This window comes from Branchiostoma lanceolatum, chromosome 16 (genome assembly GCF_035083965.1).
Source record: "Branchiostoma lanceolatum isolate klBraLanc5 chromosome 16, klBraLanc5.hap2, whole genome shotgun sequence".
NCBI classification, from domain to species: domain Eukaryota; kingdom Metazoa; phylum Chordata; class Leptocardii; order Amphioxiformes; family Branchiostomatidae; genus Branchiostoma; species Branchiostoma lanceolatum.
In genome coordinates, this window is record NC_089737.1 from 7,329,493 (window position 1) to 7,356,362 (window position 26,870).

At 39.7% G+C, this 26,870-nt stretch overlaps 2 protein-coding genes across 4 annotated transcripts; one reads left to right on the plus strand and one right to left on the minus strand.

Annotated features, from left to right (window-relative positions):
- The first annotated feature begins 1,701 nt into the window (after positions 1–1,701).
- LOC136421882 (ESX-1 secretion system protein EccA1-like) lies at positions 1,702–14,306 on the plus strand. Of its 3 annotated transcripts, none has more exons than XM_066409450.1 (16): positions 1,702–2,524; positions 3,068–3,221; positions 4,259–4,309; positions 4,708–4,755; positions 6,648–6,785; positions 7,184–7,340; positions 7,995–8,152; positions 8,700–8,777; positions 9,132–9,179; positions 9,421–9,522; positions 9,865–9,993; positions 10,248–10,412; positions 10,667–10,759; positions 11,214–11,255; positions 11,513–11,695; positions 12,024–14,306. In XM_066409450.1, the coding sequence occupies exons 5-16, from the start codon at positions 6,656–6,658 to the stop codon at positions 12,641–12,643; spliced, it is 1,905 nt and encodes a 634-aa protein (XP_066265547.1). In that variant the 5' UTR covers positions 1,702–2,524; positions 3,068–3,221; positions 4,259–4,309; positions 4,708–4,755; positions 6,648–6,655; the 3' UTR covers positions 12,644–14,306. The 3 variants fall into 3 exon arrangements, with proteins under 3 accessions (XP_066265547.1, XP_066265549.1, XP_066265548.1); XM_066409452.1 differs by having other exon boundaries at positions 9,901–9,993; XM_066409451.1 differs by having other exon boundaries at positions 4,711–4,755.
- A 1,515-nt stretch (positions 14,307–15,821) lies between these two features.
- Positions 15,822–22,585, minus strand: LOC136421969 (uncharacterized). The gene is made up of 5 exons (XM_066409571.1): positions 22,124–22,585; positions 20,617–20,745; positions 20,331–20,401; positions 19,786–19,882; positions 15,822–19,199 (listed from the first exon to the last, which is right to left on the minus strand). Exon 5 carries the CDS (start codon positions 19,197–19,199, stop codon positions 17,661–17,663), a length of 1,539 nt encoding a protein of 512 aa, XP_066265668.1. The 5' UTR covers positions 19,786–19,882; positions 20,331–20,401; positions 20,617–20,745; positions 22,124–22,585; the 3' UTR covers positions 15,822–17,660.
- Between the last annotated feature and the right edge of the window lie 4,285 nt (positions 22,586–26,870).

Sequence of the window (26,870 nt, forward strand, 5' to 3'; positions counted from 1 at the left end):
TTTTTTCTTCCCCGGCACCGCGTTTTTCTCTCTCGCGTTTGGATGTGATTTTATTTCCTCTCCCGGGCAGGATTTCTCCCGGCGCGCCAGTCCCGGAGAGAAAATAATCGCCCGGGAGAGGAAATAAAATCACATCCAAACGCGAGGGAGAGAAAAAAAAGGTATAGATAAAAATCCCATGCAAACGTGAGAGAAACATTAAGGTAGCTGATAAAACCTTTTGTCAAAAATCAAAACATTTCTAGAGCGTGATAAATGGATAATGTCGTTTGCGTGTGGCAGCGGTGAGTAATATAAAGTTTATTGCAAGTTCATGCCCGTGGGCTAATTGAAAATACATGGTGAAAACATAGGGAAAAACATACATGCGTCAGTAAACTGTGTCTGACTTTGTTGTAACAATAGGCTACTGGTACTACATACAATTGTTGGCTATATCTAAACTAGCTGGGTTTGACTTCTTTTTTTGGAGGCAGTGGAAGACGAAAAGTCCCACTTTTTCTAGTATTTGTGGGTTCTGTGATTTCAAGAACTTTTTGTTGGTAGCTTTTTGTTCATCCGTGAGTGTGTAAAAGTAGGGGTATTTCGTGGTAACTTGTTTAAATAATTCGGTTCTTTCGTCACTGTTAAATAAACACTTGGAAATAAAAATGTGTTTCGTCTCCGACCGCCTTGGACTTACAGTATTTACAATACTCTAGTAGATGCTACAATGAGCTACAATGTGAGTAGCATCAGTAGTACTAGTACAATGAATGAATGAAATACCTTTATTGTACATCTTAAACAAGCTAAGTATAGGTCATGGTGATAAGCAAAGGAATACAGTGGTCATAATATAACGTAATAGAAGGTGATATCTTACTACGTCTACTAGGACCAATCTATACTTTTACTACTATTTACAGGTACAATAACAACACAAACACAAGGAATTCGAAGGAAGGACAAAATAGACTCTTTTTGGAAGATCATAGAACATATCCTTTCACTACACTTTTATAACTTCCCTTGTATGACGTTTCCTCACGTTCATTTCTTCTCGCGTAAGATATTTCCTCTCCCTACACTTTTATTTCCTCTCTCGTTTGGATGTGATTTTAGTTCTCGTTTCTCTTTTAATAGTTTTAATTCCTCGGCCCCTCGCGTGAAATATTTCCTCCCTAGACTTTCATTTCATCTCTCATGGATTATTTCCTCTCCCTACACGTTCTTTCCTTTCTCGTTGGATATTTCTTCTCTTTACACTTTTATTTCTTCTCGCGTGAAATATTTCCTCTCTCCACTTTTATTTCCTCTCGCGTAAAATATTTCCTCTCTCCGCATTTTTATTTCCTCTCGCGTGAAATATTTGCACAACATAAAATATTTTTGCACAACAAAAAAATATTTGCACAACATAAAATATTTTTGCTCGCATTGACAACATCGAAATCGATTGAAGTTGCTTTTGCGTGGCATGGCGTTAAGTGCGATTTTTTCTTCCCCGGCGCCGCGTTTTTCTCTCTCGCGTTTGCATGTGATTTTATTTCCTCTCCCGGGCAGGATTTCTCCCGGCGCGCCAGTCCCGGGAGAGGAAATAAAATCACATCCAAACGCGAGAGAGAAAAACGCGGCGCCGGGGAAGAAAAAATCGCCACAGATGGTGGAAGGTGTCAGCTTCCAAAAGACGTTTTCAGATTGACAATTTTGGCACTTTGGATGTGATTCAATCACTTCCAAAGTGCCAAAACTGTCAATCTGAAAACATCTTTTGGAAGCTGACACCTTCCACCATCTGACTGGCGCGTTTGTTTGGTCAGATGAAGTCGTTAACGCAAGTTAGGAAGCGATTTGTCGGGAAATGGCTGATACGAATCTGAGTTTCGATGTGATTCACGTGGTTCGATTGGTCGGGGTGTTGGAAGCGGGTACCCTCAGGGGAGGAAGTTCTGCTTTCAGTTGAATTTTGTGGCCAATGATATCGCGCAATTCTTTCCACGTGACATTTTCGGCGGGATTTTTTTGGTCAGAGGAGCAGGCGTGACGCACCCAGTCCCTCCTAACTACAGATCTCAAACAGGTAAGTACTTTGAAAAACTATATTGAAGATTTGTTTATTTTAACTTTAGAATGGCACCAGAAATGTAGGCACTTTCGCGTTTGACTACTAGTATTTTCCGGGAAAATTTCTCAGATTTGGACACCTCGACAACCACATATGGTGAAAATTAGGGAGATTATACCAAAGCGTTGTAGGGGTGGGTTAAGTGTTCCAACTTTATCTTTATCACAAATTATGACTTGATAAGTTTCCCTGTATTACAGTTATGTCTAGGATGTATACCTTTCAAACATCGTCAAATTCCGAACTTCCCTTTTTAGACCAAATATGTTGTTATGCATCATGTATACGTTGTGGAATTTATATTGAAAATTTGCCACCCCTGCATAGGATCGCGCAGTCTTTGTAGTTGTACCGTTACTTGGTCCAAAGTTGGTGTAGAACTAGAAGTTTTTCTTCTTGTCGACGTGAAACGCCTCGGTAAGTGAGTTTTAGTCGATTTACGTTTCAATTGAGAACGCAGTTGCGATCGCTATCAGTTTAGTGTCACTTTGGCATGTGATGTAAATATAATTTGATCCAAATCCTTCGTGTCCGTGCACGCCCGAGAATAGAGGATCGCCTCAAGTTGACCACATGTCAGCCATGTTTTGAAAGTTTCGCTCACCAAACTGCTTAAAAGCTCTCATTTTCGAGTTTCTTGCAGAAAGTTGCCTTGAAATTGTCTACGATTTACGATATTGTAGCAAGTTCTTCCAGCTCTGCTCGCACGGAGTTTCGTACTAAGAGATCATCAAAAATGTCGCCATCCTTTTTGTCATTTCAATTTAAACTTAAGACAATTCTTATTATCAATCTATTGTAATCCAACTGTTGCAGAGCCAATTTTTTGTCTCAAAGTAACAAATCTAGTAGCTAGATATAAAGTAAATTACTTATTGTGCCCATTTTTACACACAGACTTTTAGAAGTCGATATTTCATTAAACTATTAACAGTTCTACTGTGTGTGCTATATTTGCAGACAATATGGGGTTCTGCACCAATTGTGGTGCGAAGATGCCTACGCGCGCTGGGGGCAAAGTACTGTGGCAACTGTGGGCACGGAGTAGGCAGCGGCAGCACCAGCAATGGAGGAGGTAACACAGGAGGAGGACATAGCACTGGAGACAAACGAGGTAACAAATATATAGTGAAAATGTTTTGACATCTGAAAGACTGTCATAATGACATGAAAAATAGAGGTAACTGTAATTCTTGTTTCTTTCACTGTAACTTTCTGTTAACTGTTTTGTACCATAAACTTATCATCACCGTGAAAAAAATTATTCATGATTCCTTCAGTTCTGTCAACCACTTACTGCCACCATGAAAATGTCCATTTTTCTTACACGGTGAAATTTTGCCACCATGAAGATAAAGTGAATTACAGTATAATTTTGTTTGCACTTCTGTATAGGTTTCCTGATATTGTAACGTTAACCATCATAACTCAAGAACCTCTAGATGGTTTACACAAATGATATTTGGTAATACATGTAACATTATGTCTTTGGAAGACAAAGGTCAACGTCAATTTTACCACCCCACCTGGTATGTGACCTTGGTACTGCAGGAGAAATTCCAGTTTTTATATCTTTTGTTCTGGACTTGCTATGGTCTTGATTATTCAGTGGCAGATGATGGGCATTGTAACACTTGTAACCTCTTTGTTAATGATGATTTATGATGACTTGTATGCATGGTATTCTGCCAAGAGAAAGGACTTTCACACATGATACAATATGTGAGATTTTGTTAGAGAAGTTGTTTTGTTTGCTAATGATGACTTGTCTGCATGGTATTCTGCCAAGAGAAGTTGTTTGCTAATTACAGTCATATTTGTATCACCAATGAGACAAGATCAATGGCTTCAAAACAGCTGCTTCAAAACATTGCACAGTATGAAGTCTCCCAACTTTTGGTTGTCATGTCATGTAGGAAAGATACATTTATCTGTTCTGGACTTAGAGAACAACTAGGAGAGTCATCCTGTTTAAAAACACCACCACCACCAAAACTGGGGCTTAACATTTTTACATAGCAGAATAATATCAAACATATAACCAGTGTTGGCTGGGTAACATTTCAACTGACTCCGTCACATCTTAATTAGGCTTTCTATGTCATGAGGCAATGTTTTCATCAAAAGCAAATTCTTGTAACTACCTTCTAGGCTTCCCTTTACCAAGAAGTGATGAACGTGATGATCTTGGATTTCTCCCAGGTGAGATAAGTTAAAAATTTCTTGTTTTTTTTCCCGAAATCAGACGAAAATTGGTGAGTGCGCTGATGTCATCCATAAAAACTACTTGCGGTGGCCTTGATAAATATTCAGTGTATTGTTGTATTTGTTACCAATGCAATAGAACATAACATGTGACAGCCTAGCAGGTGCCGGCTACAAATAAGGACACAAGTACACGTACAAATGTGAATAAAATCTTATTTTCAATATCCAAAGTGGCAGTTAGAAATGTGCTTTATGTTTATAGCAAGCAACAAACTTTAACTGAATACAACAGAGCATTTGTGAGGTAACAGTACACTACATACATGTATGTCTCAACCTAATCATACAATGCACCCAAGCTAAGGACATTAATTTTGTTTCATTGTCACCAGCAGCAGCAGGAGGAGCTGAACCGACAGATCTGTTTGCAAGTCGCCTTGGTAAGACAACTACAGTAAATTCACTGTATAAAATCTTTTACAAATAGTTTATTTTTTTACTTATTATGTTCACAAAACGTACATGACAAACTACAATTGAGTAGGCAGTGAGAGTTGTCAGTCTTTGGAATTTACTGCAAATTCAAAATATTTGTGGTTTATGTTCACGTTTTTTCCTGTTGTGTTGGAGGCACCTGTCAGTGTTATGGCAAAGATGCATGAATGTTAACTCGCAAATTCAAAACAACAGCCAACACTTGATTTTCTCCCTACCGCAAACTTAACTGCATTTACAATTGTATTTGTGTTTAAGCTATGTGAATTAGCTAGAATGCAACAAAGGACTGCAGGTAGCAGGAATATTCAGCTACATGGAACTTCAGATGGGCAAATTACACTTACGTACACATATACAATACAAGGAGAGAGCTACGCGGTTTGGGGCATGTGATGTCTTTAATCTGTGAATCTGCTCTGTGGTACCGGCTTATTGGTTGAACAAAGACATCAACGGCCAAAGACTATGGTCTTGGCAATTTTCTATACTCTTTGCATGGGTAGAGCTTAGGGTAGAGCTAGTCCACTTGGATATATGATACAGGTGACAATCTCCTCATCATCATCATCATGTCGGGCGGGTTGCCCGATTAAGTCAACCCTCTTCCTCCAGTCGCTACGGTCTGTAAATCTCCTACTCCAGGCATATCATGGTGACAAACATGTAGTCATGATTCACAACGCTGATGATACAAAAGCCTAGAATGCCAATGCTCACAGACGCGCATAGGGTTTATCATGGGGTTTATGGCCTGTCCCCTGGGCTGTCTATGTTCTTTTGGGCCCCAAAGGCATGCATGGGCGTCTGGCATGACCTGTGGGCAGACACAGGCCTGGAAATTGACTTTTTTTCTCTACTGTCCCAGCATGACCCCAAAAATAGATTTAAATTGTCCCGAAGTGAGGATGGACTGTCCCAATACCTGTTTTTGGGAATTATGTATTACAACAACAACAAAGCTCAGTCAGTACGTTATAGCTGTGTAAGCTAATTGTCAATTGAAATAAACTCAAAATGAAATAAAATTCAAACTTGTCCATTTTTTTTAATTGGACAACAACACAGACAAACCAAACATTCTTTCTGCCTGTCTTGCTGTACCAAGTAAGTTTAATGGCACTTGGAAGGCGGGAAAAACAAAAAGGTAATTTTTTTCCAAATTGTCTTCATTAAACTTTAACAGAAATCTCCTGGAATTCTGTTGCAGTTATAGAGCAAGCTGCTAGGGGGCCCAAACCTACACCATTTCTTCATCACATCACAAGCTATCTGGCAAAAAATCAAGACCAAAATTAGCATGTCCAGGTCAAAAGAGACAAGAACAAAAGTTCTGCGGCAGTACCAAGGTCACATACCAGGAGACCCAAAATCAACATTGCATTTTGGCTTCCCAACACATGCCCACATGCCAAACATCATTGTAATCCATTAAGAGCTTCTTGACTTATGCTGACTTTAGTAGTCTCGAAACACACACACACAACTACACACACACACACATGTACACACACACACACACACACATGTACACACACACAACTACACACACACAACTAACACACACATACCTATTGTATTGGTAGTACTACAGTGGTGCAGGGACCACTATCTTGATTATTTTGCTACTGTCCCAAAAAAGACTCCAAAGCGATTTTCCAGTTGTCTGGGTCTAAATTTTAGTGGCCTCCGGACATGGTAACATAGTAAATTTCGAGCCCTGAGATAGATACAGGTAGATAGGTTGAGCAATATGGTGGAAAGACATACAGCATATAATCTGAGCATTTGTGTTGTTTTTGATGTTAAAAGCACCCACCTTTATGTGTTTATACAGGGAAATCGATGAAGCCAAGTGCTTCCCAAGCCAGGACGCATAGTGCGCAACTGAGCAGTCTGTTCAAGCCAAATGCAAGTTTCAACTTTCAACCAAGTTTAAAGACTGGCCATGGATCGAAGCGTTTGAAGTCCAAATGTAAGTTATATGTAATAAATGTTGACCCACATAAAGCTGTAACAGTATGTCTGTACTAGACTTAGTCAGAGCCTTTTGTGTTCCTAAGCTTCTGTTCAATCAATCCTTGATTACATAAATCAGATGTTTCTTTTAAATACGCCAAGATATGGTTAACTGATGATGTGATTGTCTGTTGGCAGAGCAGAAAAATGATGGTGGTAAAAACAGCTGCATCCATTGTCCTTTGCATTCTATGCATGATGTGGTTTAATTGCAAAGAAAATTGCAATGTACATCATTCCAGGGTTAGATTACATTTGTCTGTAAATTTTCATAATTCTAAGAAATGAGACAGATCACAAGTGGTGCAATTCTGTTCTGGAACACTGACATTTCCATTACATTATTTTCCACAGCACCAACACCCCAGGGTAAAACACATTTGCTCATGAAGGTAGTGCTGCTGCCCTGCTCAGCCGAGCACCCTGACACTGGAGCACCACACAAGTGGGTTGATTTTGAGAGAGAACAGCGGCCACTTGAACAGGTTGAGACAGCGTTAGAAGCGATACGGTAATTTGCTGACCTTAATGTCATCTGCTTCAATAATTACTGGACATTGTGATTAGTACTAATAGACAATGTCCATAAACTGGTCCTTTGCTATCAATGTTTTAATTATTTTTCATTGTACATCAAAAATTGCCTTTATTTGAAGATGTTAAGTTCAATCTTGATTCGAATTTGAAATACCATTGCAATGAAACATTTTCACTTTCCTGCTAACATGTACATTACTTAATCATTACTGTAACATCAAGCTGCCTCAGGTCAATCAAAAAGAAGGAAGTTCCACAACAGTAGACCATTTAATGATACCCTCATCTATCACTTAGTACTGAACATTTTGGTTGGTTCTGGTGAATGGTGGTTTTCCTTCAGGGCTGAAAATTCTATTTTCTGCATTTTTGCACAGTTACATATTCAGTTTTTCAATTCAAATTTTTAAATGATGAAACTGTTAAGAAACCATTTCAATTCTTTATTTCATATGACACACAGGTGGCAACTATTTTAAATAAGTACAGTAAACCAAAATTCACCCTTTTGTACCTACATGATGACAGGTATGAGGGCTAGTGCTGGTATAGGTGCAGCATAACTGCCCTGGACTTCAGAAAACGATAACTGTAAGTTAGACAAATTCAAATTTCCATTTTTTTCCAGTGGTCGAGTTGTCCTGAAACCAGTCCAGGAGTGGAAGCTTGCCAGAAGGATGGGGAAAAGTTTAAACAGAAAGCTTGACCTCATACCATCACAAATGGTCACCTCGTGGGCAAACTTCAAAACATTCTACGAGTACAAAAGTGAGGTGTATTGCCTTGGTAGGTTTACAGACTTTACTCTACATAACTGCATTTCAATCAACAGTACGTTTTTCCTTCATATTATATCAGCAGGGCTCGAAATAGTGGGTGCATGTGCATGTGCACCTTATTTTTGACCAGTGCACCTCAATATTTTTGAAGGCTTTAGGGTAAAGGCACTATTGTACAGAATATTTTTGAAACATAAGTATCTGAAATATCAATATAACCTTTTGTTGTACTTAATTTAATGTATCTCTGGCTTGAAATTTTGAGGTTAGCTGTAGAATTACAGATTGACTTTCAACTTGAGCATTGAACTTTGTAATTATGTTTTGCTGACATTCAACTTTATTCTATGTACCCATATTTCTTTCTGTGCACCTAATTGTTTTTGGTTGGGTGAACCAGTGCACCTTATTTCAAAAATGAATTTCGAGCCCTAATTACAATTACATAAAATAGCACTGACCTATGTCATCCTTGAAATATATGTTACAACTTCTCCCTTATAATAGACGTATGATAGGGTTTCGATTAAAACCTTGCTCTGTTTTCCTTGTAGCCGCTGAAGACACTGAAAGTGAAGGAGAGTATGAAGCTCCAGAGTTAAGCTTTCACGGACCATCAACAGGCATGCGCAGTATGTACATTTTGATCTGCATCAATCATGTCAACTGTATGAGAGTAATAAGCAAAGAAACCAGTACAATTTTCTCACTTTTGATGATTTTAGTGGAAGATGTCAATATTCTCTCTCTCTCTCTGAATCCTCTCTCAAGATTTCACCCAGTATAGCGAGTGTTTCATTTCCCTTTCTAACAGTTATCCAGTTGTGTAGATTGAATTGTCTTAAGATCTTTCCCTTTCTATATATTCTTTACTTGCCTAATAGATGTACTTAGAAAAGCAAGCAATATATTTGTACTACAGAGCTTCTAGGACTTGTGCACTATGCACATACGGTAATCTGTGTATTCCTCTGTTGCTTTTGTAGAACAAGATGCTGAAGAAGGCACGAGTAGTGATGATGGTGAATTGGAAGGTAAAGAATTTATATGTAGCTGTGCGGGTGACGTGTTAATTCATTGTGTTCCTTACAAGTAATTTTTAGATCATCAGTATTCTTGTAAATGCTTATCTAAATTGTTGCACAAGCAATTATTTTTGTATACAAAAATGTATTTTTGGGACTCGATTAAGTGCGTAGATGAAGCAAAGCAAAGACTTGAGACCTGTGTAATTTTGGGTGAAATGTTTATAAAGGTATGTTTTCTCTATTTCAGACCTCGAGGGTACTCACGGACCTGGATATGAGCTGCGCACAAGGCCAGTGCGTCAGCACCCCTCAAACTGGCAGATAGAAGGGGAGACATCTCTATTCAAAGGTCAGTTGGTACAGGTTCTTCATTTCTCATATTATCCTAATTGTGGTATCATGACATTATATTTTGCAGGAGCCATGACAAGTTGCACAACTTTAGTCTAAGCACATGTCCTGTGTGTGATACCTTCTATTTATTCCTGTACTTAGCTTTGCAAGCTAAGCAATTTGAGCATGCCCAGATTAGTCTAATCAAACACAAAGAGGAAATATATTGTGCACTGTATATGCGTGCGGGTTCAGGTAGGATTCTGCACCAGATTCACACCAACACGAGTCACATGTACACTCTCTTGTGGACACAAACTGTTTGATTAGACTAATCTTGTTTTTCCTGACACTGCAGCTGCAGGCAGTCAACAGAAGGTCGACGACACTGCAGCTGCAGGCAGTCAACAGAAGGTCGACGACACTGCAGCTGCAGGCAGTCAACAGAAGGTCAACCCCAAAGCCAAAGGCAGCCAGCTTGCTCAAGGTAAATGTACTGACTTTTTCTTTCTGTGAGTAATGTATATGGCATCTCCACACAACAGTGTGTTGTATCAATAACCCTGCCTCAAGTACAGACAGTATCTCAATCGTTTTAGACCAATATCCAGTTCAGCCTTCATAATTTGGTCATTGCACAACAGGTGCTGAATCCTACCTGAATCCGCACGCATATACAGTGCACAATATATTTCCTCTTTGTGTTTGATTAGACTAATCTTGTTTTTCCTGACACTGCAGCTGCAGGCAGTCAACAGAAGGTCGACGACACTGCAGCTGCAGGCAGTCAACAGAAGGTCGACGACACTGCAGCTGCAGGCAGTCAACAGAAGGTCGACGACACTGCAGCTGCAGGCAGTCAACAGAAGGTCAACCCCAAAGCCAAAGGCAGCCAGCTTGCTCAAGGTAAATGTACTGACTTTTTCTTTCTGTGAGTAATGTATATGGCATCTCCACACAACAATGTGTTGTATCAATAACCCTGCCTCAAGTACAGACAGTATCTTATTCTTTTTTGTCCAATATCCAGTTCAGCCTTCATAATTCGGTCCTTGCACAACAGGTGCTGAATCCTACCTGAATCCGCACGCATATACAGTGCACAATATATTTCCTCTTTGTGTTTGATTAGACTAATCTTGTTTTTCCTGACACTGCAGCTGCAGGCAGTCAACAGAAGGTCGACGACACTGCAGCTGCAGGCAGTCAACAGAAGGTCAACCCCAAAGCCAAAGGCAGCCAGCTTGCTCAAGGTATGTACTGACTTTTTCTTTCTGTGAGTAATGTATATGGCATCTCCACACAACAGTGTGTTGTATCAATAACCCTGCCTCAAGTACAGACAGTATCTCAATCGTTTTAGGCCAATATCCAGTTCAGCCTTCATAATTTGGTCATTGCACAACGGGTGCAGAATCCACCACAGTGCACAATTTTAATGATAATTTCCCTTTGTGTCTTATAAGTTTCAATGCCATACAGTCTTTTAAAAGTTACTTTAGGAAGGCAGACACTAAAATGAGATCATGTCTGTTTAACGCCATCCGCCATCTTACTTCAGAATCTGTAATCCTTACGTTTAATGATAACAGAAGTAAGATGGCAGATGCAAATAAGAGGGCAAAATGGCAGACACTGATAAACAAACATGATCTTATATAATCACGAAATCCTGTTAACCAAAGTCTCTCTTTTTCTTCCTTTAAGCACAAGGCAGTGATAGACATGCAGACACCACTCCTGTCGACGGTTAGTATTCTCAGATCTATATCATGATAAAGCAAAATCTAGCATGTTTTTGTTGATGATAGTAGCTGGGTATAGAGTACATTGTATTAAGATTGCAATAGTTATGGTCATCAATCTCTTGGTGGAAGCTGTCTGGCTTTGTCTTAAGCTGTAAACAGCCATATGGGATTATTTCTGAGAAAAGTTACTGTTAAATTTTGCTGTAATAATAGTTACTACAAGCACCTTACCACAATATTCATCTTTATCCATTTCAGACCTCCTGAGGGAGCTTGACAGCTTTGTAGGGCTGAAAACCTTGAAGATGCACTTGGCCCAGTTTGCCAAGTGCATCTTCATGCAGCGGAAAGTTGGCCACCAGGAGCAAGTCGGTGGTCTCCACATGGTGTTTACAGGAAATCCCGGTACAGGGAAAACATCAGTGGCAACAGCCCTGGCAGGTGAATGATTTTTTTTTAATATTCCAATATATTTATCTATTTAGTGGTTCAGCTAGCTGGCTCAGTTTAAAACCCATCGAGTCATAGAGGATCTGGTAGTTTCAAGTCAAGGCTATTTCAGCAGACTCAGGAATTGAGAAGGAATTGTGACAGAATTTCTTATCTCAAGTATGTTCTTGAGATTAATGTGTTCAAAAACCATTCATGTAAATCTGACCTCTCTCTGGCAACTAGCAATCGAGCGATGTGAGTTTGAGCACATCAGATATTTCCTCAGTAATCTGGAAAAGTTCCTAATGTGCAATTTTCCTACTTTTTTCAACTGCAGGTTTCCTCTACAAGCTGGGAATGATAACCAAGCCCAAACCAGTCACGGTCCAGAGGGGAGACCTGATATCCAAGTGGATAGGGCAGACAACGGAAACAACCCGGGCAAAGATCGCGGAAAGCAAGGGTGGGGTGATGTTAATTGATGAGGCCTATCGTCTTGCACAGTCAGACTCCTCCAAGAGGGATGTTGGGAGGGAGTCCCTGGAGGAGCTGATGAGCGTGATGGAAGGGGGTGATCCCATCATGATCTTTGCAGGCTATCCTGCGGAAATGGCTTCCTTCCTGGATGTTAATCCGGGAATGAAGTCACGGATAGCCTTCCATTTCAACTTCCCAGACTTCAGTGTTGGGGAGCTGGCCAGCATCATGAGGAATGAAGTGGCAAACAAAGGCCTGCGTTTCACCGATCAGGCAAACCAGGACCTGGAGACCACAATCGAAAATAACTCCACAAAAGAACAGAGAAGCGAGATGAATGGCAGACTGGCCCGTCAGGTTCTCACAGGAGCAAGGAGGGGCATGTACACTCGCTGCTATCCTAATGACATTGATGGATGCAGTGTCATCACTCAGAAAGACTTGGAAGAATCGTTCCACAGCTTCCTGAGTGAAAGATAGGCATCCATCGGTTGTCATCAGGATGGCAGTGTGCACGTTTGCTCCCTGCTTCTGTGAGAACGCCCCAAAACTATAAGCTCATAACATTTTGGCATCATTTTTTTAGCCTGTCTCCTCAACATTGAAGTCTGGTGAACAAAATTTTCACATTCTATGTCATTGCTGCATTAGCGTAATAAACAGTAAAATTAGTCCTTTCTCAAATTCAACCCTACCTACAACTTCTTTGTGACATTAAATCATGATGGAATCACAACCACCATTTGTCAATCAATTAGTTATCAGTTGATCAGTTAGGCCACATCAATTTAATTTCTTGGTAAACAGATTTTTTGAAAAAATGCTTAATTCCAAAATATGCCAACTGTGCATGACATCTGAATTTTATACTTTAAAAACATTTTAGGTTGCTTGTGCTTCTGTATTGGCTATATCAGGCTGTTTTTTAAGCTACATGTGTTTTCCACAGATTTTTACCCCACCCTTGCTTTCCTGCCGGAAACGGCTTAACTTTGTTAAGAGGTGTAAGGTTTCTTTATGCATTATTTTAAATGTATTGGCCACAACAAAACCTAGAGCTAAAGATGAAATTCCATGTTTCCCCCTTTAACAATGGATGTTACTGTCACAGACACAGTGTTACATGTAGATCTGAGGAAACCAGGAGTTTGGCACTATATGTAGCTAGCAGTCAAGTGGCATGCCTGAAAAGGGAAAGGTTTTCACTATTTGTTCTCTTTTGTACAAGGCAAATACTGCATGTAGGTGCTTCACTTGATATAATAAAATGTATATATGCCAACTGTGCATGACATCTGAATTTCATACTTAAAAAACGTTTTAGGTTGCTTATGTTTCTGTATTGGCTATATCAGGCTGTATTTTAAGCTTCATGTGTTTTCCACAGATTCTTAGGTCTAGATCTGCTGGAAACGGCTTAACCTTGTCAAGAGGTGTAAGGTTTCTTTATGTATTATTCTAAATGTATTGGCCACAACAAAACCTAGAGCTAAAGATGAAATTCCATGTTTCCTCCTGTAACAATGGATGTTACTGTCACAGACACAGTGTTACATGTAGATCTGAGGAAACCAGGAGTTTGGCACTATATGTAGCTAGCAGTCAAGTGGCATGCCTGAAAAGGGAAAGGTTTTCACTACTTGTTGTCTTTTGTACAAGGTAAATACTGCATGTAGGTGCTTCACTTGATATAATAAAATGTATATATGCCAACTGTGCATGACATCTGAATTTCATACTTAAAAAACGTTTTAGGTTGCTTATGTTTCTGTATTGGCTATATCAGGCTGTATTTTAAGCTTCATGTGTTTTCCACAGATTCTTAGGTCTAGATCTGCTGGAAACGGCTTAACCTTGTCAAGAGGTGTAAGGTTTCTTTATGTATTATTCTAAATGTATTGGCCACAACAAAACCTAGAGCTAAAGATGAAATTCCATGTTTCCTCCTGTAACAATGGATGTTACTGTCACAGACACAGTGTTACATGTAGATCTGAGGAAACCAAGGAGTTTGACACTATATTTAGCTAGCAGTCAAGTGGCATGTCTGAAAAAGGAAAGGTTTTCACTATTTGTTCTCTTTTGTACAAGGTGAAAACTGCTTCACTTGATACAATAAAATGTATATATGCTGACTGCATGATATCTGAGTTTCATACTTTTTTTCTCCAATAACATAGGTAAAAACATGTTAGGTTACTCTTGTTTCTGTTATAATCCATTTCATAAACCAGGCTGTTGTTTAAGCTACATGAGTTTTTCCACAGATTCTTATAATATAGGTCTCCTGGAAATGGTTAAACCATGTCAAGAGGTTTCAGGTTTCTTTATTTATTGGCCTCATGTAACAATGGATTTTACTGTTACAGTCAGTGTTACATGTAGATCTGAGGAAACCAGGAGTTTGACACTAGCAGTCAAGTGGCATGCCTGGAAAAGGAAAGGTCTTCACTTTTTTCTTTCTATAACATGCTGTTGTGAACAATTATGCCACTATCATAAATGCTAAGATAGAAACTCAATATGGCGACCCAGTTCAGTGACCAAACAGTGGTTCACAGCTCCTAAGGATTAAAGGCCCCATTCACTAATGACTCAGACCACACAGTCTGGGAGCGCATTTCAGGTGCTGACTGCTGCATGTATGCACATCCTGCCTGTAGTACAAGTTCTGGAGACAGGTGTGGTTTTGATGTGAAAGTCCTGTATTTGTAAATGACTACTTTCTTGATGACAATGGTACCTTCCCACATTCAGTAAATTCTGGTATACCAGTAGTGCTTAGCTTCACTAGCCTTGCTAACGTTAGCAAGCGATTCTTTTTAGCCAGCGATAAATACGGAGGCTGCCGTACTCACGCTATATCTTCACTAACTTTTTCTTTCATTTTGATGTCCATAAGAGGGCACAGAAACAGTTTTCTTTTCTTCATTTTGGATTACCTTTGCTAAGGTTATGTTTTTGGGTGGGTGTGCCTGTGCAGGTATGAACACCACTCTAACAGCCTATGTCATGAATGCATATTGTATGGATCATGATAACAATGTATTTGGTAGGTCTTAACACGATGAAATGATTTAATATATAAATTATGTAATCAACTTTTTACATAATTCTGTTTGTGGTGATGAGCACACCAAGGCCAATCATTGATAAGATAGCAAAGAACACGAAACAAGACAATAACAAGTTTTCAGTATCCCCCTCCCCCCTGAAGTCAAAGTTTGCCTTGTTAGATACATTATTTTAGCTATAGACTGAGACCACTTAATTAAGTTACAGGGTACTGGGAGAATTCGGTAGAATATCAAATGCTTTTTGATGTATACAGACTATTTATCGTGTCACATTTATTGAAAAATAACACCCCTCTCTAGAGTTTAGGACTCTTCTGATGTGCCTTCAGGTGCTTCTTCATGTTGTGAAAAATAAATGTCACCAAAGATTCAACACCCTATTGTTTAAATGTAAAATCAACTATATATATGCTTGATAGTGAAAGATACCTTTTTGTGGAAGCCTATTCTCTCATATATCTGACACTTTGTACATCCATTATCAAAATGATTGTGCCTTTGAAATTTGACTGAAAGTTTATTTTTCAGGCAGTATAAGTCTAAGTAGCCTCAGATTGCAGACAAAAACAACTAACATCAGATTTCTTTCATTTTCATTTATTACAAAATAAAACCATCTTCACACAGCAAAAGTCATGTAGGAAAATATCAACTACACTGTATTTCCATTGTGTGCTATATGATTGATTTTCAAATAGCCAACATTAACAATCAAACTGTACAGTATTCATTCTTATTATTGGAAATGCTTGCCAAGGGGTACTTTCAATCTGTAGATGATTTCTTTTGACAGAAAAGAAATACTATACTACAAATGCACAGAGAGAACTCCGAATGTCCTCAATCCTCACAGAATATTTTGTTAGCATGTAAAATGTCCGGCTTCCAATGGAATCAATGTATTTCTTGACATTTGAAAAATCAACAATCAACCAGTGTTTAGAATACAGGTACATATTAAGGTGTTATAACACATACCAGCCTTAAGATTTGCTGGAGACAGAAGTAGACTACATGCATATCACATGTCAGTTTGTCTAGAAAGCATTTCGTGGCGAAATCAAAAGCACTGCGAACTTTTTTGTCCAATACTGTAGCTAGTGTAGCAGTATGTGACCAAGGGGCTGCAACAGACTTAAAACCACAGCGAGCACTCCATTTTTGCCTTGGCTCGAAATAAAAACGCAAACTTAAATGCATTTACAGTATTTTCTATGTATTCCTCCAGCCATTTCAAAGGTGGCACAACATTGATGCAACAGTCTATGAGGCATTGAAAGGGAGGGCCCCAAAAGAATTTTTGGAATAGGTGCACAGAAATAAATTTGGATGCACATCATATAAATATAGAGTGCCGGCAACAAGAAAATGAAATGACAACCCCTCATCCAGCTCTAAGAACAATCTTTAATTCTAAAGATAACTTTAAAATTTTAAACAAGTTGTACATCAAAGTACAACAAAAATTGTATTATTTCTTTTTCTGACACTGAAATTTAGGAATATTCTGCATACTACAGTGTAGTATACAATATTTCTACCCTGTAGAATACAAAAATATCAACGTTCACAGGTGCACCCAGTCAAAAATAGGTAAACAGTTATAATTTTTGGTACACATGCAACCAGTGTTTCGAGTCCTGAAAGGGCACTCTAAAAAATACTGCTGGAAAAAATTATTTAGGGCAGTTTCATAATGGTCATATATACTAAACAATGCACATTTGCTTTGAATGTTCATAAAGTTCACATACAACAGATAAGAAAATTCAAAGAGGTGTGGGGGAAAATCCCTTTTAGTAATGTCTCTGCCAGTGAATGAACAACTGTGAACAGTTTTGCTTTTTCAAATGACACAATATCAATGTTCCAAAAGGTCTGGGTGTGTGAGAAGAGAGCAGTGCATAGTAGAAGTCTGGCGCTATAGTCATTTCCAGAATGTTTCTAATTGATAAAGCAAATAAGGTCCTCAATTGCATAAATCATGATCAGTTTATCATCTTCTATACCCAAATAACAGATGTTATAATAAAAAAATATCTATGAATAATAGTATGAATCTTATTCTAGCTTTTCTCATTATGCAAATGAGATTCACATAACTTCAAAATGCCAAAAAAAACATGTATCAATGTGCCTCTGTTACAAATACCACATGTTTGAATAGTCCTATCATGGAATGCAGCAGGGTTATGAAATTTCCTCATTGAATATGAAAATTAGATTAGGATTTGCAAAATAACTGATCATACATCAAAACCTGAAATTACACTGCAGTTACATTAGTGATGTCCCACAAGGTCTGGATCTGGGATGCAGTATCAGAAGAGCAACAGAGAATCCTGACAGCATGCTTTGATTTATATATAAATAGAATTATTTTGGACAGTTCTAGATAACTATATACAAATAAAGAAAGTTTACACATGGGACATGATATTTACAGCCTGAATGTATTGTGAAGTATCATAAATATCAACAAAGTTTAAAGGATCAATGCGTGCTCTCAAGGTTCTCTGTTGCTCTTCTGATACATCCAGACCTTGTGGAACATCAATATTGTTGTTAACCTGCAACTCAGGCACAGGCCCCTCCCAGTCAATGCCATATGTCTCATTAATTGGCTCCTGGAGAATGCTCTCTATGGCAAATCTCCCCGAGTGCCATAGTTTCAGGGTACCTTCCACCCATAGTTGATGTGGAGACAAATTATGGGCTGTCCTGACTTTGTGGGCATTGAAGCCATCAACAAAGGCATCAACTGTTCCGTTGATTCTGGGACAGAAGACATAGTGGAGACAGAACAGGTGTAGGGGATTGGAAGGATCTAGCATTCCTTCAGACTCCATGTAGTAGAATAAGGAGCGCCAGACATCTACTATGCACCGGTGCACTTCCCGCCACAGACGCTCTATCCTCTGGTTATGAGTGGACTTTCCAGTTAGGAACGGATTTTTCTCCCCCCCTCTCTTAACTAGCATGTACAAAGCTACTTTTGTATTTTCCATGCCATAGTCTGATCGCACACGAGCTGGAACACCCCACTTGGCAACTGCTGAACGAAATGCCTCATAGACTGTCGCAGCTCTGTTGTTGGTGCTGCACACCAGATACACAATTGCCCTTGAATGACCATCGATACCACCATGAAAAACGAATCCCCATCTGATAAGTTTCATATGGCTGTCAATATGCCACAGGGCATTGGGACAGGGCACATAATACGTTCTGCGAGATGTCGCAAGAAACCATCGCAGGGCGGTATTGATGGGGTCAACACGGTGAATTGAATCACGAAGTCTCTGCCTGGTAACATATATTCCTTGGGACTTAAGAAGTCCCCAGAGATAGGTTTCACCATGGTTTGGCAGCAATCTCTTTAGACCAACTACTGTCATGTCTAAGTCTTCTTCAGATATGTCTGAATAGTTGCTACCCACCAAATCAAACTCCCTCTGTCTTCTCTTAATTGTGCTAAAAGAGACCCCTAGTAGTTCGGCAATTTTGAGCCAGGTAAAGCCTAGTTCACGCAGGTATGAAATCTGTACCTCGGTTATGTGCTTCCGAGGTCTTCCCCTGCTGTAGTCCTCTGAGTCTGAAACTTTAAACCTGTATGAGTCCACTTCCTCTCCTTTATTTGCATAAAATGAATGCATCTGTTCTAAATCATCCTGTAGATGCCTACATGCCAAAAGTACTTGTTCTAAGTATCCAGGGTGATATGGATAAGGTTCACTCATGATAGCCAGTACGGTTGAACTGATCAAGGCAAGATTTCTTATTGCTGACTCCAGTCTGCTTAAGATATAACTTATCTCATGTCTATTCTGGGTACTATTCTTGGCTATACACTGGCCAACGAGGCCATGTATTACACCCAAAAACTCACTCATTTCTGCATCAGTTGGCAAAGTATGCGCACCAGCTGCTCTGGCATGGGGGTCACCTCTGAACTCCATCTAAGAAGAAAAAACAAACAAAGAACACTAAACAGTTGTCCTAGGTATGCAATAATGCTTGGAGTGCATTTCAGCTAGATTGGCAACAACTATAACAACAATTAACCTATCATCAGGGAAGGTGATGAAGAAAATTTAAGAATATTAGAAATCTACTTTTGTAAAGCTGCAAGACAATATCCCATTTGTTATGGTTGTGTATTTGTGTGGCATGCACCATGACTAATAATGTGGATGTGAAACTTTTGGTAAGTACATGTACTTTATGGAAAATCTATTCTTCTATTTGCATTGAAATAAACCAGACAAAGAGCCTCTTTGATACTTTGTAGAAATATACCCCGATCCCAAAAGTTCAGTCCTGCTGCTGGAGTGCAATAGACCAATCATGTCGAACACCACATCGAACATACATGACTCTGACCGACTCTGTTTAGGCTCGAGCTGTGTTTGTGTTGCAGTACTTCTGCTCTCTGTGTTAATCTCAAAGACCATTTTTGAAACACACAGAACATTTTAACAAAAAAGTAACTTAAGGTGACCAAGTGAACTTGGTATTACCAATTCAGCAGAAGGGACAACATACCGGTTGTTTTCTTGACTAAGGAACTTCTCTTCACAGATTGACTTAGTCACAGGGCTCTTCTTGGATGTTGACTACCAGCCGTGCCTCAGTGGTTTATCTGTAAGGTCCAAGGGAAAGAAAGATGCAGATTTTATCTTTTGAATATCAAAGTACATGTGTGAAGGTCAGCTGTGTAATAAAATACATGTGGACACTTGAGGATCATATATAGGATCCAACAGCTGCCCTTCCAAATCAGTCCAGTTTTATAAATATCTGACAATCAGTTTGGCCCCACTCATCAATTTCTCTACCAATCTATTATTTATCAGAAAGTCAGGTACTAGTAAGTATTGCATCGGTTCTTCCACATGAGTTAATCTATGTATTGTAAAGCAGATGGAGTAAGTTAGGGCTGATCTGTCTCTGGGGTGGGATGTGCTAGGGTAATCAACTGAGTTGTGCTGATATGGTTTTGCTCTATGGAGCAATCGAACTGATCAATAGCCCATATTACAACATGTAGACTCTATAATTGACCTTTCGTTAGAACAAAAAAGACTCACTTGTGGAGTGTCTGTATTTCCCCAATGTCGTCAAGTCAGCTGGTTTGCTGAGCAGTCATCACAGAACACATCTAATGATATAAAAGGATCATCAGTGCGATGCACATAATCAAAATCACATAATCTACTATGTATCCTTTTGCTTGAATAGCTGTAGAGTGGTACACAGAATGGTGTTTCAAACTTAAAGTGTGTTACTGGTAGTGCAGTATACGCCTCTGTGTGCTGAACACATCAGAGGAAAAAGATTGTCATCATACATGTAACTTGCAAAGCATTGGCTCACCTGTATATGAATACTTCATTCACTGTCCTCAAGTCAGCTGGTGTGTTGTCAGCCCTTGTGTGGTCTAGTTTCTATAGGTTTCTGTCAGACAGAACAGAAACCTTGGGACTGATGGCCCTCAGGAAACACCTAACCATAAAGGACAATTATTGCAAGGCAGGAATAGGCAACAAGACTGTCAAGGCACCATGTGACCTACATGTATAACATGTAAATGATTAAGCACTGATACCCTGTATAAAACAAGATCTGCTCCCTATAAAACACACTTCTTCTTCTTTACTGCTTAGCTTTATAGCCTCATGCCTGAGATTATCAGCACTTGCCAAGGTGGATCAAGGAACTTGGGACAATAATTGAGATATGTCTAAACCTGAGTCCCCCAGTGTCCTGTTTATAATATAAAGCCTGCCATTGCTGTGAATCATTGCATAATTGCACATGCAACTCTCCTGATCTAGCAGAGAAAATGCAAGTCTTAGGGGGTTAAGAATTTTGGACTTGTCTGGGGGAGGATGGCTGACCCCCTACTGTACAATTTGTTGTGTGTAAACAATTTAACTCAAGAATGCTTCAATGGGTTGTGTTTATAAATGCTAGTAGGAACATCGCTAGTTCTTGAGCACACCTCCAAATTATCAGATTTTGTGTCTTCCTAGCACCTCAATGTTATGGTGTTCAGCTGATCGATGAACTTGCATCTTTCTAATATTTTAAGATGGTACAGTCACTAAGTGGAGTGGTAACGTTAGATAAGAGCTGATAAAGAGGTTTGGGACTCCTACAGCAGCTTTCCAACAAGTGAAGGACTTTTGGCAGAACGTTTGAAATGACATAACTTGAGATGGTACAGACTAGGGGTGGATGTCGGTTTGGGTTAATTAAGGTCAAAGTCGAGATTTAGGTCAAGAGGTTTACCTACATCAACACATCCCAACAACAACAACATCCTAGCCAAATCTGTGACAGCAAGGAGGTTAGAGCTCGAGATAGAGACGTTACCTCATTGTTGACAACAATAAATCTTTGCATACATTTTCCTAACATGAGATGTCCCCTCCTAAACTTAGTTTTATTTAAAAGTTCAGTGCCATTTGGATTCCTGTGCAGACACCACAGAATACTAAAAAACTAGTAGTAAAATTATACATAAGTTACATATTTTGTTCTTCCATGCAAGTTTTAGGAATTAAGTAACTTGCTTATACTGCCTGTTATCTATTTCTTATACTGCGTGTTATCTATTTCTAGGATAAAAGCTTCTTATATCTAATACTATATTAATACAAAATTCACAATTGTTTGGCGCTCTTCAAACAAGCTACGAATAGTTTGGGTGGGGAGGGGGGTGGCAGCAGGGTACCCTGACACTAGTGACAGGGTGCCGTTTTTTACAAATAAAAAGATAAGGAGCTCACTTCATTTTTGTTTGTGGTCTATGTCTCATAGTCAAAGTTGTATGCAGGTGTATGCACATGAAATAAAATAAAAAAACTCGTGGTCGTACCTGTAATTTGCAAGCAGGCGCAGGCCAGCGTGCAGCGGTCCACTATTTACATCCGGGTTTTTTTAAGCTTCAGCGGTATCGTGACGTCAGTGTCAGTGCGGCCCGGCACTGATGACGATGATCTTGTCTCCTTCGGGTTTGCATCATGCAATATTTATGATCGTGATCATTGATAGTTTGTCCTTCCTTCAAATTCCTTGTGTTTGTGTTGTTATTGTACTGATGCTGCTCACATTGTAGCTCATTGTAGCATCTACTAGAGGATGTGATTTTATTTCCTCTCCCGGGCGATTATTTTCTCTCCGGGACTGGCGCGCCGGGAGAAATCCTGCCCGGGAGAGGAAATAAAATCACATCCAAACGCGAGAGAGAAAAACGCGGCGCCGGGGAAGAAAAAATCGCACTTAACGCCATGCCACGCAAAAGCAACTTCAATCGATTTCGATGTTTTCTCAAAAACATTTGCTGTGCAAAGGTTTTCTTCTCTTTGCACCCGATTTATTTCTCTTCCGGTACGTTTTCCTCTATCGCGTGTGCATGCAGTTTATTTTCTCGCTCGCTGTTCGCCGTGAGAGAGGAGAAATCCTGGGCGAGACACAGAGGGGATAGAAAAATCGGGAGGGGGGGGGGGGGGGGGGAGAGAAAATATGTTAGGCGAGATATAAAAAAGGAGTACATTTCTCACATTTCATGACATGAATAAAGCAAGAGTCCGAAGACCAGAAATCTCCATAGAATTTGTTTTTATTTGCCCTAGTTATTTGTTGTTACCGCTGGTTGTTTTGTTTTATGTGCCAGAGGGTATCCACGTAATAGAGAGTAAAAAGGCAACATTTTCGGGAAAACGCAGGATATTCCCATCCCATTGCCTACATGTCAAATATGAAAGCCGTAGCCTTTACAGTAAGGGAAATACAAGGTTATACCGAAATTATCCACGCGAGGAATGGTCCGCATTAGCATATGATATGGACAGGTGTATTTACTTTCCCTAAAGGAACCTACATCTGAAATATGACATCCTTAGTTTTTACGGTAAGGAAAATTCAAGTTTATGCATAAATTCAGTCCAAATTTGCATAAAAAGTCTTTTTTCATGGAGATAATAAATGCCTGTGGTTGAACTTAGGGTGATGTTCTAGCATCAATTTGAACAGTAGGGGTATCTGAATGGGTTATCAGAGAAATATGGCAAAGGCTATTAATATGATACTCCTGTTAATGAATCTTTGTTCACTATTGACAGGATGTAAACGTTCCTGTATGTCAATAGCAATGCATAAAAGATGCGTTTAAGGACTCCTTTCAAACTTCAGGACAACTTCTGTTAGCATGTCAGTTGTTACGTTTTATGCATCATGAAGAAATGCTGTGATTCCTTGCTCATGCAATCTCTCAATCACGTTAAAAACTAACACGAGATTCCTACTACTGTATGTCGGCCATCGTGCCTACCCGGGAACTTTCATTACCTTACCTCTCCCCAGAATTTCTCTCCCCCGGCTTTGGTAGGATATTTCCTCTCCTCATGTATATAGTTTTCTTCTCAATAGTTTTTTCCCACTTGCCAGCTTTTTCTTTCCTCTGGCGAAAATTATTTCCTCTCGCCAGGTTTGTCCTTCCTCGCGCGAAAATTATTTCCTCTCGCCAAGTTTTTATTTCCTCTCGCGAAATATATTTCCTCTCGCCGGGTTTGTCCTTCCTCGCGCGAAAATTATTTCCTCTCGCCAGGTTTTTACTTCCTCTCGCCGGGTTTTTCCTTCCTCGCGCCAGATTTTTCTTTCCTCTGGCGAAAATTATTTCCTCTCGCCAGGTTGTTCTTTCCTATCGCAAAACTTATTTCCCCTCGCCAGGTTTTCCCTTCCTCTCGCGAAAATTATTTTCTCTCGCCGGGTTTATCCTTCCTCGCGCGAAAATTATTTCCTCTCGCCAAAATTATTTCCCCTCGCCAGGTTTTTTATTTCCTCTAGTCTAGCGAAATACATTTACTCTCGTCGGGTTTGTCCTTCCTCGCGCGAAAATTATTTCCTCTCGCCAGGTTTTTATTTCCTCTCGCCGGGTTTTTCCTTCCTCGCGCCAGATTTTTATTTCCTCTCGCGAAAATTATTTCCTCTCGACGGGTTTTTATTTCTTCTCGCGAAAAATATTTCCTCTCGCCGGGCCATTTTTTCCTCGCGCACAAGATATTTCCTCTTTTTCTTTTTGACCCCATTTGGCGTGCCATACATGTGCGTTGACAAGACGGCAAAAACACAGCGAGTAGCCTCTAGGGCTATAAGAGACATTGAGAGAGGAGATGTTGATTCAATTTTCAAACTAACTTTGAAACTTTATTCTTCAATCAATATCGGGACTGAAGTGTAAAGATTTTACAGTACACTTGACCTGTAATATACTGAAATCAAAATATCAATGACATAACCAAGATGATTAAAATATAACAACATCAGCAATAATAATAACCTAACAATAGAGTTAATGATATCTATTTCTATCAACCCATCTATATCATTATGACATCTATCTATCTCTCCTCTCCCCTCCCTCCCCCTCTCTCTATATATCCAAGGAGGTTTTAATATAAAACCTCCTTGATATATCTATATATTCATAGATATAAATATAGAAATGTGTATTCGTTTGCAAATCTGTAGGGAGAAATAATTTGGCAATCTGAGCTCAGACAGACAACTTAGTAGTTACTACTCTGGGAAATCATTATTTCTCTTTGGAAACTTTTTACTACTTTTTCCGCAACCCAAGAAGCCTGGAAGGGACTATTAAACCTGCGGGGGGGGGGGGGGGGGTAGTAATACCGTGGCCGCGGGGAGTGGTAGGATCTAGGAAGGAAGGGGTGGGTCTGACCAGGTTAATCTAGTTTACATGGATGTGGCCGGGGGAGGGCTCTCTCTCTACCAGGCTCTTTGAGTTGCCAGAAAAATATTTAGCCTGGATGCCAGACTGTTTCCATAGCCTACACAGGCCAGCTCCCAGGCTAACATGCCCTACAAGCAATTTTACCACAGGGGGGGTTGGGGGGTGGGGGAGGGGGGTAGACACATGGGGGTGGTATCCAAGAAACAGTCTGGTATCCAAGCTAAAAATATCATAATTGGTCTAACAGGTTGACACATTTGCAATTAAATTTCTACTATCTTTCGACTCTTTCCAGCAACCTAAAAAGTATGGTAGAAACTAGGGGCGGGTGTCAAGTACTTAAAAATCATGCAACCATTTACGATACACCAAAAGGGAAGTCCAAGAGGTCGATCTCAAAACAAAGTATAACGTTATGACATTTACCAAGGACGTTATACTAGTATTCCAGAGCAGGGATGTTGGAACCTCTTTGATTGGAAAAATATAATGTCCTTGGTTTTGCACAAGATTGTATCAAGGCTTGGGACTTGAACCAGTAACCTTTAGTCCTATAATACCAAGTAAACTATCCGCTCAGTCACGAGTGTAGCATCCCTTCAGGATTACATGGCCCACATGGGGTCGAATACGACCCAACCCAAATTCCACCAAGACGTTACATTCGGGCCACCTTGATTTGAAACAGTAACGCGATTTTTTCTCTCCATAACTCTGGGAAGCGATAAGCAACTGATATGTGACTCACACGTGTCGTACTGGACATTTTCTAAGTAACCTTACCTGTGAGTTGATTAACCTTACTGTGACCTGCGTTAAATTCTGGAGCAGTGGGTCACTTGACGATAAACATACACAATAACTGTATTCATCCCTTTAGAATAACTTTAATACGGCGGAAATGTTTGATAAATTACCCCCCTCCTAGTTTACTCAGTCTCATTGTACACTGTAAAACGTTTAAGGCCCCCTCCCATAATAAATTGAAGGTCAACACGTGTATTAGCACCCCAACATAACGATAAAATACTTAGTATGTATGCCCAACCCTTGGTATGCCAATGTTATACACCTAAATTTGCCACTGGAATTGCTGTTTAGAATTGATATTAATACGAGGTTGAATCTATTAGCTGGTTGTTATTCTTCTCTAAGTAAAACTGGAAGCTCTTCCGGTTGCTTTTAAACACTTTAAATTGGTCTTTTGCTTCTCAAGCCAACAATCACTGACCCCATTTGAGCCGGGGCTCGAACCCGCGACCCCTGGGTCACTTGTCGGCGACTGAGACACGCTCCCGAACAGACCACTTCCCCGAGTCATTCATCACTTCATTTTCAAACTGTGGGAATCGGACTTCAGTCCATCATTCTCCTACCATCTGGTCAGAAACGTCTGTGGCATTCGGTCTACAGCGTTTTCTGTGAGAAGTTGAGAGACAAAAATGGGGGAGGGGGGCAAAAGTCTCAGTGTTGTTGTGAACAGAGAATTTGTCTTTTCGAAAGGGACCCTCGGGTGTCAAACTCCTGTACCTTAAAGAACCCAACACACGTATCAATAATTTTTAATTCATGAGTAGGGGTAACCCCAGCCAATGCATTCTTTCGTGTCACTCAATTACCAAATTATGATGTTTTCTATAAAGATCTTCCGCCCAAAATATCTGCTTAGAGATTACACCTTATGTTAATTTCATACTAGTCGTCTGGCCCCTTCTTGTCATATTCTGTCCGGCAACTATCTATCAGACTGCCATTAACTAGAAGCCAGCAGAATTAGTGAAAAATGAGATTATATAATATATAACGTTACTTCGATCATAACAGGAGCGATTAATACTGTATTATGAAAAATATAATTCAAGACAGAAAA